Source organism: Drosophila biarmipes, chromosome X (assembly GCF_025231255.1).
Source record: "Drosophila biarmipes strain raj3 chromosome X, RU_DBia_V1.1, whole genome shotgun sequence".
In the NCBI taxonomy this organism is placed as follows: domain Eukaryota; kingdom Metazoa; phylum Arthropoda; class Insecta; order Diptera; family Drosophilidae; genus Drosophila; species Drosophila biarmipes.
In genome coordinates, this window is record NC_066611.1 from 14,247,959 (window position 1) to 14,261,589 (window position 13,631).

The window sequence follows — 13,631 nt, forward strand, 5'->3', positions numbered from 1 at the left end:
ACAGTGTAAACTCGCATAAGGGTAACCTACTTGTTTACTCAATACTAAAATGTAAGTTGTGGCAAAACACATAACAACTTCTTTTCTGTTAAACTATTTTTTTTTCTAAAAATCACAAAAGTACTCTCCGCTAAAAGTAATTTGTACCTATAATATTTTTTTTTTGTATATTAATTACCTTGTGCAATGTTCTTATTGCAGTGCATTTTTACCGAAACTTCGTTTAAAATATTTCTGAGCTTTTTTGGCCCACTGTAAAACCAACGAAGTGAGAAAGAGAGCGATCATTTTGTTCGCTCGACTTCCAAGGAAGTGGAACGTATGTATGCATGTGATGTGGAATACGCACACGCACACAACTCGAACGTGGGAGAGCCCTTCGTTCAAATCAAATCGTCAAAAACTGCGCCAAAGTTTTGTTCCTATTGCTTTTGTTGCCCTCTTATTCGTTCTGCTGTGTTATTCGCTTTGTTTTCATTGTTGTTCGGCCTGTTCTTTTACATTCTTTTACATTTTGAATGGCCTCGACCGATCGAGCAAGTTGAACGGGAATTGGAAGAGGGGAAGAGGGGGAAGCAGGAGATGGGAAGCCTGGAGGTGGAAGTGGGAGTGGGAGTAGGAGAGAGTAGAGAGTAGGGGGAGAGGCAGAGAGAGATCGGCCAGCTGTTGCCAGCGAAGCTTTTGTTTTTGTTATCCCAAACCGGCTCCAAGAGGAGCAACAGAGAGGAGGGTATATTCCAATTCCAGGAGGAATGCCGCTTTTACTTTACTTCCCATTTCCATTTCCATTTGACCAACTTGACAAATTGGCTTTGACATTCCAGAATGCGACAGTGGGTGAGAGGGAGGGGGAGCGAGACGAGACGAGAGCAAGACAAATAAATCAAAATTAATGCCATACAATTATTAATTAATGTAATGAATGTGCTATTTGCTTAGACAGATGTTGCCAACGGCCGAAAAAGGAGGATTGGGCATAAAGAGGGTCGCACAATGGGCCCTACTTAAATTATGATTATGATTTCTTGACCATTTCGCCTTAATTACACATGCAAAGCCAGGCTCCACTGGGCGTGCGAGCGAGACAGGCAGGGGCAATGCAGCGGTGCGAGCGGGACAGCATGTGGCTCAAATTGCAGTTACCGTTACAGCTACAGGGCTTAGGAGCAAGGTACAGTGGGTACTCAACATTCAAAACGGACGGATAAAAAATAAAAAAAATTTAAACCTATATAAAAATTATGATTTTATAAATGTAAAATAATACATATTTATTCGTTCGATTTTTACACTTCCTTTTGTAATATGTTTGAACCTATTTATAAATTATGGTTTTATAAATGTAAAAATATACATTAATTTATTATTATTATTATTATTATTATACATATATTTATTCGTTCGATTTTTACACTTTTATAATATATTTGTTCAAAAGTGGTCCTACAGGGGTTATTTGAGTTGTTTGATCCTAACTTACTAAGGTGACTAAAAGAAAAAATATATTGTTGCATACTTTTGGAATTTTCTATAAGATCCTTTTTTTGGCGACGCACGATAATGTCTTTTACAAATATTTTAAAAATTATTTTGTTCAAATTTATGTCTTTGACTAATTAAAATTACATTAAAGAGCGGTCCTCCTTTTCGGGTTACCCCTGTAGACGCTTGCTACCGCCCAAAATGGGGAGCATTTACAACATAAATTGAAAAACTATTGCCAACCCCACCGGTTGCCGCGACCCAAGGCGGGCATTATCACATGCGATAAATATTTATATGGAAATGTAATGACTGTCCGCCCCCTCGGCAGACACCCTCCCCCACCCCTGCCTTCCATAAAATGGCTCGGCCTTCCTCGAGCAATTAATGTCACCACATCCTTTGGGCCTTATTAATGTCCTTGGACGCCCGCTCCGAGTGTGTGCGTGTCCTGCCCGGGGGCGGGGTTTTTAGGGGTTGGCCATTAATGCCATCCCCCTGGCCCCCGCCCCTGTGGCCGGTGAAAACAATTAATTTGCCTATAATGCAATTTATATCGGTTTGCTTTCCGTTCTCAGATTGCCCTGCACTGGAAAAAATCGTTGATATTTTTAAAAAAATTTTCAAGATTATTGGAAAAAAATCGGGGAAGCCAATTTTTTTTATTAGTTTTGGGGAATACAATCCGTATTCTAGCAATATTATTCAAAATACTTTTAAATTTAAAAAAAATAGTAGAATATAAGTAAAAAAAATAAAAAAAAGTTTTGATATTTATTACAAAAACTATAGAAATTGTGGAAAATAAAAAAATTTCCCATAAGATAAATATCCTATAAAAGTATTGTATGACACAATTTTGTAGTATATTGTTATGGAAGTATTTATTTAATATAATTAAATTAAATACTTAATTTGTTATATGTCCAAACTATATTTTTGCTCCGTGTAGCCCACTATCCATCTCTTATTATCCCTTGGTGCCCTCCTGCTCTCCAGCAAACTTCATTCTTTAGACTATGGCCACATAATGTGCATATTTTTGGGTTCTCTGCGTTTTTGGTTTTCAGGCCAAATGATTAATTATTTAAAACAACAACGACCACGATGTTGAGAACAATTCGCGATGGCCACAAAGAAATTCTAATGGCCCTCAAAATGGTCACAATGGGTGAAAAAGATGGTTTGGCATGGGCTAGACTTTGTAAATGGTTGTGGTTTCGATGTTTTGAGATTCCAAAAAGCAAGATTTTACATTTTCAAATTTGCCCAAATATATCAAAGGGCATTTGTACACAAGTCTCTTGATTTACTGGTTTTTAATGAGATTTTAGGGATATCTCTTATAAATGCGCCTAAAAGAATGCAACAATATATGTTACAGGGTGAAGAATTTATTTTTTGCAGCATACTTTTACGCATTCAGTTCAATGATTTAAATTCCTCCATAAAACCATTTATTACTTTCTGTAATTGACAAACCAGATAAGATTTCAATGATATGAAATCAAATTAAATGCGGATGCAGCTGTCTGGGCAAAGTTCACATCTGCACTTGCCTTTTCTGACATAATTGGGCAGTTCTCCGGTGATGACAAGAGCCACCAAGCCGGTGGAAAAGTGGGGAAAGACGGGGCATGGAGCTGCCAGACACAGAGGAGACCACCTCGCCCTGAGAAACATATTGTAAACAAACTGTCACATCGGGAAATGTTTGGAAAGCGGCGTGGGGGGAGCACAATGGCAAGATATATGTGTTCGCGGGGGCGGAGAAATTGTTGTGGAAAATCTCGAAGCAAATCCAGAAATCCGACTGCAGTTGTCGGGCAAGATGATGTGTGCAACATGGTGTGTTTCGAAGCTGAAAGACATTTGCCAAGCGGGTTGGCGGGGCCGAGGCTTGGGGGAGTTTTGATTCAAGGAGGGATAAGGCTTGTCAAACGAATTTTCGCCTTTTTGCGCACTTTTTATGTTTTATAGCAACTTTAAATCAATTTGGGAATATTTATTATTCACTTCGTTTATTAACTTTAAATATATAGGATAATAAATCTTAATAAATATCATATACAACACGTAATTTCCATTTTTACTTACTCGATAATGCTTAAAGGAAGTTCTTAACTTTACTTTTAAGTATTTGAAAAAGAAGTAGAAATTTCAAAACTCACCTGGAAAAAACAGAACAAAAGAAGGAAATTAGTTTAATATTTTTGGTATGGATAATAACATTTGTAGCAACAAATAATTTTAATAATTCTTTATTTAATCGTTTTTCAATATAATTTTAAGAGCGTTTTGTTCTTGATAGGAGTATAATAAGACTCGGAGATAATTCTTAAATTAATTAAAAACTTGTGCTGTTTTTTGTCAAAACATTTTTCCCAAAATTGTTTTGAGGCTCCCAGAGGCCATTGATGGGGTCAAGCTATTGGAAGGGTCCCATTTTCCCCAAACGCCAAGCATTTCATTTTAAAACCCCCGAACTTGAAAATATTTTTACGACTTTCGAGGCGAAATAAGTGCGGAAAAGTGAAAAAATTCGTGCCAAAGGAATGGCCAGGACAACTGTGTAGTCCAGTAATTAAATAATGCCCTTGCCGGTGCCCCGCCCCCTTTTGGCCCCCCGACCGACCCGCCCCCTTTACACGCCCACTTTACGACAAGGAAAGCACAAACAAAAAGTATCTTAGCACAGCATTTGAAGTTGAAGGAGCCAAGGTCCTGCGGTGGACAGGAGTTATATCCGTGTTTACTGTCTGCTGACCCCCAGAGGAGAGGACTGGGGGAAGGGGCGGAGTTCCGGGGGTCAGGGGTCAGGGGCTGGCAAAGCACACAAACACACGCATCGAACTATTGCTCCCCTAGGATAAATTAATAAATTTCCCCGCTGAAAGTTGCCACAACAGCAAGGGGGGCAAATGAAATACTGCATAAAAGTACTTCCTTTTTTTTTAGCGATTTCTTTCCTAATTTTAATGGGTTTCTTTGGTTTTACCTATTTATTTCACATGTGAATTTAATACTTATTAATTGCAAATTCTATACTGAGGATTCCCCACCTTTTATTTAATCAACTAATGAAATTGCCTGCCCAAAGCAAATAAGTTTAATAGGAATTTTCAGCATTTATACGCCAATCAACGTTGAGGTTGAAAATGACAGTATAAATAATGATGAGGATAATGAAGTTGAAGTTGACTTTGCCAATGATGCAGGCAAAATCGTATGGCATATGGCCATATGCAACATTGTAAAATGTATGTGAACGGGTATGTATAGACATTAGTGTACAATGTACTCTTACATACGTGTACGCCATTTATGGCAAATGCATTTAAGCAGATTGCAAAATGGCAAACAAAAGTGGATGGAAAAAACTGCAACTTTCTCTCTTCATTTGGCAGAATTCGCAGATGTCAGGGATGGATGGAGATGGAGATCAAGAGGATGTATCTGACAAATAAACTATCGCTCAACGAAAAAAAACCCCCTAACAAGGTAGGAAAGTAGTGACTATCCCGAATAATCTTATATATTATTATATCATACTTTCTTTAATTGATATTGCACATATTTTGTAACGCTTTATCCTAGCATATATCTTAGTATTTAGTATATAAAGAATGGGATATGGTAGCCGATATGTTACACGTTTTTTTTTGCACAATACAGTTCGCGTTGGGGTATAATGCATATCGTACGCGTTCTATAACGTGTAATCTGGCTCGTTTTAATGGATATCGTAAGCCTTCTAGTAAGCGTTCCATTAGGCGTTCTAAAATAAGTTCTATTAAGCGTTCTTAATAGGCGTTCTATTGAGCGTACTATAAAGAGTTCTATAAAGAAATATATTATGCGTTCTAGTAAGCATTCTAATAAGCGTTCTTTTGAAGCGTTCTATGAAGCGTTCTATGAAGCGTTCTATGAAGCGTTCTATAAAGCGTACTATAAAAAGTTCTATAAAGAGTTATATTAAGCCTTCTAATAAACATTCTAATAAGTTTTCTAATAAGCGTTCTTTTGAAGCGTTCTGTGAAGCGTTCTATGAAGCGTTCCAATAAGCGTTTCAGAAGGCGTTCTTTTAGGCATTCTATGAAGCGTTCTTTGAAGAGTTCTATGAAGCGTTCTCTGAAGAGTTCTATGAAGCGTTCTATGAAGCGTTCTATAAAGCGTTCTATGAAGCGTTCTATGAAGCGTTCTATGAAGCGTTCTATGAAGCGTTCTATGAAGCGTTCTATGAAGCGTTCTATGAAGCGTTCTTTGAAGCGTTCTATGAAGCGTTCTCTAAAGCGTTCCAATAGGCGTTCCAATAAGCATTCTTTTAAGCGTTCTTTTAAGCATTCCATTAAGCGTTATCCTACGCTTTGACATGGAGTTATCTTAAGCGTTACTGTACGCATTTTCCTGCAATCCGTAGAAAGTATGGGATATCGTATGCGTTACATTATGCTCTATCCTTAGCGCTTTATTACTCCCATCCCCTCTTCCCCTAATAAACATGCATGGCAAAAACACAAGATGATGCCACTTCCTGGCTCCTTCAAACTGACGACCATCGCCATCCCCCCACTTTTGAGTCTTTTGAAGAACTTAAGTTCGCACCCTTTCACATGCTCCCGCCCCGAAATCCCCACAACATAAAACGAAAGCAATAAAATTAGGGCCAATTCCATTTTTGGCTCTTCACACCACAACAACAACAACAAGAAGAAAAAAAGAAATACAATTTGGGAAGCAAAAAACGCTTGGCGAAAACTTTCGGAGAGAGTGAGAAAATGGAAAAGTGAGCAAAAGTTTTCCCTTTTCGGTTTTTTCTTTGCTTTACTCCAGATATGGCAAATTAGCAGGGCGCCCACCCTTTTTTGCCATCATATTTCGGCCTCACTCTTCTGCGCCATTTAATCAACAAAAACACTTTTTATTGTGCAAAATTATGACATTGTTGTTGGCCTTAATGCTGGCCATTTTCCGCTGGTTGTTGTTAATGTCAAAAGTGTTATTGTTATGCAGACAATTATGGCATGCGATGAAAATGCTTGGGAAAATGGTCTGCGATGATGAGTTCGCGTCGGGGGCGAAATAATGAGACTTTTGCAAATGAGAAAATATGTTTATTAGGGTTACCAGTCAGGCAGGCTGTCAGGATAATAGGGGGTGCTGGAAAGTGGTGGAAAATCGTGGAAAATCGTGGAAAACCCAAGAGGCAGCTGCGATCGTTCTGGTCATCAAGAGTGTTTACCCATCGTGGCCCCCAAAAACAGCTGCAGGCCTAAGTAAACAATGTTGGCTCGCGGAGAGAAAGTGAGATCACTAGAGACAAATCAGGGATGTCCGATGTGTGGCATCCATCAGGCATCTGACTTTAATTGCCCATGACAAATGTGAAAACTTGTGGGCCACTCTTTGATGATCGTTGGGGAAAACGATTTTCCTCTTACCCGGTACTCCATGGGGCGCAAGTTATGGCCATGCTTCGCATTAAACTCAGTTTGTATGCAAAACGCGAACGTTAGGAAGGCAATTTCGAAAATCATAAATCTAACAATCATTATACAAATTAATTGGTTTTAGTGCATATAAGGCTTGTAAGCTAACTTGAGATTTGATATTAACAGAAAAGATGGCTATTAAAATTAAATGGAAATATTTTATGCATTAACTACTAGTTGGGAATTCAGAAAATCATAAATCTAACCGTGATTATACAAGTTAATTGATTTCAGAGCATATAAGGTTGGTACTTTCCTTATAAAGATATTTTAAAAATTATTTTATGGATGCAAAAATATTCGTATTATCGATATATCATCAATTTAACTATCTAACTAGGCTAGTATTTTTGTTAAAAAAAGCATGAGATTGTATATTAACAGAGAACAGTATTTTAAAAACATTTTATAAATACAAAAATGTTTACATAATAAAATGAAAACATAATTATACAAATTATTTTTGTTAAGAAAACTATAATATACAAAAATCTGAAAGTAATCATCATACCAATTAAATGGGTTTAGTAAGGATAGTCCTTTGATTGGTAATATCCCTTAAATATGTGTGTTAAAAAATATTTTACAAATAAGATTGTGTTAAAAAACATTGGGGATAAAAAGAATCATTATAAAAATGATTAAAATATTTCTTTGTTAAAAAAACGTAAGGAGTTGTTTAATGTTAAAACCAAAACTCCGGGTTAAAATCCTTTAAGAGGTTTTTGATTACGATGATCTAAAGTTAGTTACGAAATCTTCTTATATAAGGTATTGTTGGAAATATTGGGGTATATTTTTAGGCTGTTGACCCCATCTATAAATCGGGTTTTATGGATTCTGGAGATTGTATAAACATGAATATACAATGATATCAAATGAGTTCTCTAACTGTGGGTATAAACATTACAACTGGGAGTTTGGGCGTACATTTTGGTCGCGATCCCATCTATAAATCGGTTTTTATGGGTGCCAGAGAAATAGCAATATTGCCAAAAGTGGGAGATTGCGTAGGAGATCGGGAGTGAAATATAAAACTGAAGCGAATGGGGGGCGCGTTATTGTCTATCTTATGAGTTTGGCGCTTCCCGTCCCGACGCAACGTCGTCGTCGCCTGACCCATATTTATTTTTGGCACTTTGGCATTTTTCACTTGATAGGCTCGCCGACTTTGGGCCCCGTCGACACAGAAGTACATGCTCCTCGAACACTTACCGAAACGGAAAGAACTTTTCCAGTATTTGTCTGCCCAGGCTGGTCGTTGTCATGTTTTCCCGATTTTCTTGGCCTCCGCAATGGTGGATCCTCTGTTACTTTTATTTTCTTTTTTTTTTTTGTTTTCAATTTTTAAACCGCAGGAAATGTGGTGCAACAAAGACGGCGGCGGTGGCATTAACAGCAACTGCGCACTGGCCAATTGAAATACGCTTTAATTAAACTAATCAGAAGATATATACACCATATATAGAGGGGCGCGATACTGAGCAGACGCCCACACACAGGGAGTCGCCTCAAAGATCTTGGGGCTGCCGCGGGAAAATACACAAACCCGGCGAGTGCCGAACAACTGCTCGTTTATGGATATTTATACTATATTTTCATGGGCTCGTTTCACTTGGGGCACAACACACAAAATAATGTAAGATTGAACAGAAACAAAAAGATGGAACTGCGATCAACACTTTTCAATGCGCTGCGATAGGGAAAACGCGACGCGATTCGCCGGTCCGCCTTTGTCACGCTCTTTTCGGCCTGATTCATCGGGAATATACACACTATATACGCCCGATGTCGTACTATCTCTTGTAAATTAGCAAATTAATAAGCCGTGACTAACATGGAGTTCATCGGAAAGTGGAAATGGTTTGAGAATTTTCGAAGTACGCAGAGGACATGATATGATGTGATGATGTACTCGTCTGATATGATGTGAATGTTCGAAGAATTCTTTATTAATTGGTTATAAAAAACCATTTTAAAGGTGTGATTAGATGTAATTAGATTATTAAAATAGAGAAAATGAAATGTTAGGGAATGCTTCAGAAATTTAAATACACAGATGTAATGATCTAACTATAAATTATTTTAGGGGTATGATTAAATCTAATTGGATTATTAGAATATATAATAAAAACACAAAGATTTTCATAATTGATATCTTAACAGAATATGATATGATATTATATGATATGTTATAATATGATATGTTATAATATGATATGATATAATATGATATTATATGACATAGTATGAAGAAATTCTTTTGAATTTGGTTATAACAACCAACAACAAATTATTAAAATATATGAAAAAAACAGAGATATTGATATTTTCAGAGGATTCGATATAATATGATATGAAATGTTATAAAATGATATGATATGATATAAAATTATATAAAATGATATGATATATGATATGGTATGATATGATATAATATGATATGATATGATATGATATGATATGATATGATATGATATGATATGATATGATATTATATGATATTATATGATATGATATGATATGATATTATTGATTTGAGGTGAATATATTTTAAAAATGCCTTTAAAGTTGGTTATAAAAATCTTCCTAAACTGTGCTACTGTGAGAAGTACTGGGATATTAATATTAGGGATCTTTCTAAATTCATAAAATATATATTTAAATTGTTATATTTTCATAATTTAACATGAACCTAAAACCTATCTATATATACATAATATCTAAGGATTTTTTATGAAGCTTACTAATAGTGATTACTAGTTGATTCATGTTTTCTTATTTGATCTGAACAAAGGAACTCAGTGAGCTGCGAGAGACCCCCTTTGATGGACACTGCGCAGATTCTCCACAGATATATCCATTAAGAGCAGCCCAGAAGCCGGGATCTGTCATTTGTCGGTTGTTAGCGATTAAAGTCTGCCGATCGTTTGGCATGTGATTAATGAACCGACCGATTCGCAGAATTCTGCAGTCTTGAGGCTCTTAAGAGCCCCAATTTGGTCTTCATATCTGCATGGCGATCTAATCTTTCCTGCTCTCTCTCTCGGCTTTTCCCCCTTTTTTTGCCAGCTCAATTTGATCTCGTACTTGGGGGCCAAGATGCCAATGACCCGGCCACATTGGCAACAAAAATTACATAAATTGCAATTTAATTTGCCTCGTTTGTTGTTACCATTGCTGTTTCTCTTTTTATTTCGTTTGTTTTGTTTCTTTTACGCTTCGCTGTGTCGTTTGTCAAAAAAATAAAAGTGTTTTTTCTGTGTCTTTCCTTTGCTATAATCGTCATGATCATCACTTTTTTTTTTGTTAGCCAGCTCGGTTTACCGTTAACCGTTAGCCAAGTTACAGCACAATCATAAAAGCGTTAAAACACTCACACACGAAGAAAAGGTGACCCCGAAGTGGGGGACTTTCGGGCCTATTTTGCAATGGGAACAAGTGCGGTAATAGAAGATACATGTTTCCTTGATTTCGTTCCTTAGTTTATACGCTTTAATTTAATTTATTCGGTTACAGAAAAGGTCTATATTATATTATTTTTGCCCTTTTTTACCTAACTATCACCCCTGGCAACAATAAACATAAAGAGGGTTGCAAATATGTTGATTTTAATTTGTGCATGCCAAAAAAGGGCCATCAAAACGAGTTTAAAAATCTAAATAAAGTATCTTAATACTTATATGATACAAAATAATGTCTAGTTTTGAAATAATATATATTTTATAGATATTTTGTAATAATATAACCCACTTTCTCAATGATCTAGAGTGTATTAGAGTGATTATCACAAACTCAAAATGATAGAATTTCTACTTCAATATAAAAATCTATTAAAAAACTATTATAACAATTGTGAAACAAGTATCTTTATACGTTAATTATACAAAATAATATCTAGTTTGGGGGTAATATACTTACTAATAGATCGTTTTTATAATACACCCCTCTTTCTCATAGATCTAAAACTTCATCAGAGTGATTAACATAAACTCAAAATGATATGAATATTTTAAAGAATTTATATTTCAATATAAAAATCTATAAAAAATCTATTATTTCAATTGTAAACAAAGTATCTTAATACGTTAGTTATGCAGAATAATATCTAGTTTTGGGATATTATATTACATAGATACCCCACGTTCTCATTGATCTAAAATTTCACCAGAGTGATCTAAAGAAGTTCTACATCAATATAAAAATCTATTACAAATCTATTTTAACAATTGTAAACCAAGTATCTTAGTACGTAAGGTATACAAAATAATATATAGTTTTGGGATAATATATTCATGGATTTTTTCTAAAAATATAACCCATTTTCTCACTGATCTAAAACTTAATGAGAGTGATCAACACGAACTCAAAATGATATGAATATTTCAAAGAATTTCTACTTCAATATAAAAATATATTAAAAATGTATTATAACAACTGTAAACCAAGTATCTTTATACAAAATAATATCTAGTTTTGTCATAATATATTACATATTTTGTCATAATATATTCCGCCTTCTCATTGATCTAAAACTTCACCAAAATGATTTGAATATTCTAAAGACTTTCTACTTCAATATACAAAATCTTTTAAAATCCCTATTAGTCAACGTCATTCCCTTATCGCCCCAAATTCTTTTCGGTGTGACATTGTTTTCTCCCAGGCGAAAAAGAAGCATCCGATTTGGCGAACTTCAAGCGAATCGCGCTGAATCACTGGGGATTCGCTTTGTGGGCTGGGGTCAGGTAGGAGGATTCCCAGGGGCAGTGGTCACACCTCTGTGGATCGCGATCGAGGGGCTCGAACTCGTGTACCCGCAGTCGTAATGCTAATCGCAATCGTATTCGTACACCTTGTGCCCCCCGAGAGGCACAGAAAACGGAGCGACGACGACGGAGACCGTGGAGATGCGCGGCGCGTTCGCATCGAAAGTTTTCTTGTGACTGACGGGTCTGAGGCAACTGCGGCATCGACTTGGGCAGCGGCACAGGCGTCGGGGCCCCAAGAGGCACCGTGGTGTCGGATCGCCCCGCAGCACTCACAAGTGGCGGGCGTTATAAATAGAAGCCTCGGCGGAAGATCCACATTCAAGGCGGGCGAACTGCGTCTTCGAGGAGAAGGGAACAACTCGAAAGACCAAAAACCAACTTAAAACTTAGGAACCACACATAACATATCATATTATGATGGAAAAAAGTTCTGAGATCACATAAATATCTTAAAAAATTAAATTATCTTAAATAAATACAGCTTAATATGTCTTCCAGGAGAAGGAAACAATTCGAAAGACCAAAAATCAAACTTAGGAACCACACAGAACATATCATATTAAAATGGAAAAAAAAGTTCTGAGATCATATAATTATCTTAAAAAATGAAATTATCTTAAATAAATCAAGCTTAGTATGTCCTTGAAGAGAAGAAAAAGAAACCGAAAAAAACTAAAACAATATGGGAACGTTTAACAGGAAAAAAAAAGTTCTGAGATCATATAGTTATCATAAATAATAAAAATATTTCAAAGCAATATTGCTTAATATAGGGTAGTATCTACCAAAAAATGTTTAATACTTTATGAATTTTTATATTTTTATTTATATTTAAAACTTGTTTTTTTTTGGTACCACTGTGCATAGAAAAAAAAGTTTTAAAGTGTGTGACTAAAAGCAAATGACTAAGACTATTTCTCTTAAGTATTAATCTTAGTAATTTTTTATACATTTTGTAGTTTATTCTATTAGAAACAAATGGGTGTGTTTATCAAACGAAAAAGTTCGAATATCAAATATGCCTCATACTATATATATAAAATATAACATAGCTAATTATTCACAAATATTAGCATGTATTAATAATTTCCTCACAAATTTGTATATTTTAGTATACTTTTTTTGTTCTTAATTCTGCTTTTAATGACCCACTGTGCATATGCAAAAAAATACCATTTGACTGGAACCTTATGAGTCAGACTTATTCTCCCGAATATTAATCTCGTCTTTGATAGCAATTTTTTCTTTCAACAAATTGCAAAAACAAAAGAAACCCTTTCTTGCAGTTTTCTTTTACTTTTTCAAATATTGTAAAAATTTTCTGTTCAGCTGAATTTTTTTCCCGGGACTATAGTTTTTGATCACTTTGACCATCGATCGCAGCCACTGTGCGAATTTTCCAGCGAGCGGAAAGAGTTGGCCAGGAAATGAGAGTGGGCTAAGGACTCGCTCTCCCCGGTCTCGAATTACCGCTTGCTCTCCCGCCGATCTGCACACTCTCTCTTGCCACTGCTCTCCTGGAAGTTCAATCAACTTAAATTGGAGGACGGGCAATTAAATCGATAAGCGAGGCCACAAACATCGGCGAATGCAAATTAATTAGACAACTTTGCTGCCGCTGCCACTTTTCCCGGCCGCCTCGGAAAAGTGCAATCCAATTGAGCTAAACTATTTCAGAGCTTTCAGGCCGGCTTGACCGGCTTTTCTTGATGTCTTCGGAGATTTTCCATCGGTGCGTCTGGTTTTTCCACTGTCCAATGGCCTTTTCCAGTTTTTTCGCGCGGCAAATGCGGAAGTGTGTGAAAGAGAAAGCGCATAATCCAATAAGCGAGGGGCGGCAGAGGGTTAGGGAAAACGGTGGGAGGTGGGCGGTGGGCGGAAAAGT

At 36.3% G+C, this 13,631-nt stretch overlaps 1 protein-coding gene across 7 annotated transcripts in view; it reads right to left on the minus strand.

Moving 5' to 3' along the window:
* Positions 1–13,631, minus strand: part of LOC108025720 (protein sprint) — a 120,279-nt gene that overhangs the window by 66,047 nt on the left and 40,601 nt on the right. The window contains exons 1-2 of one of the 7 annotated variants that reach the window (XM_017096284.3): positions 11,754–11,884; positions 8,190–8,383 (exon numbers count right to left, since the gene is read on the minus strand). The exons of 5 other annotated variants lie outside the window; for them this stretch is intronic. In XM_017096284.3, the coding sequence (XP_016951773.1) occupies positions 8,190–8,242 (53 nt within the window). In that variant the 5' untranslated portion in view covers positions 8,243–8,383; positions 11,754–11,884. Of the gene's footprint in view, positions 1–8,189; positions 8,407–11,753; positions 11,885–13,631 lie in introns of those variants that run through there. One more of the 7 variants, XM_050889419.1, reaches the window with a different exon arrangement.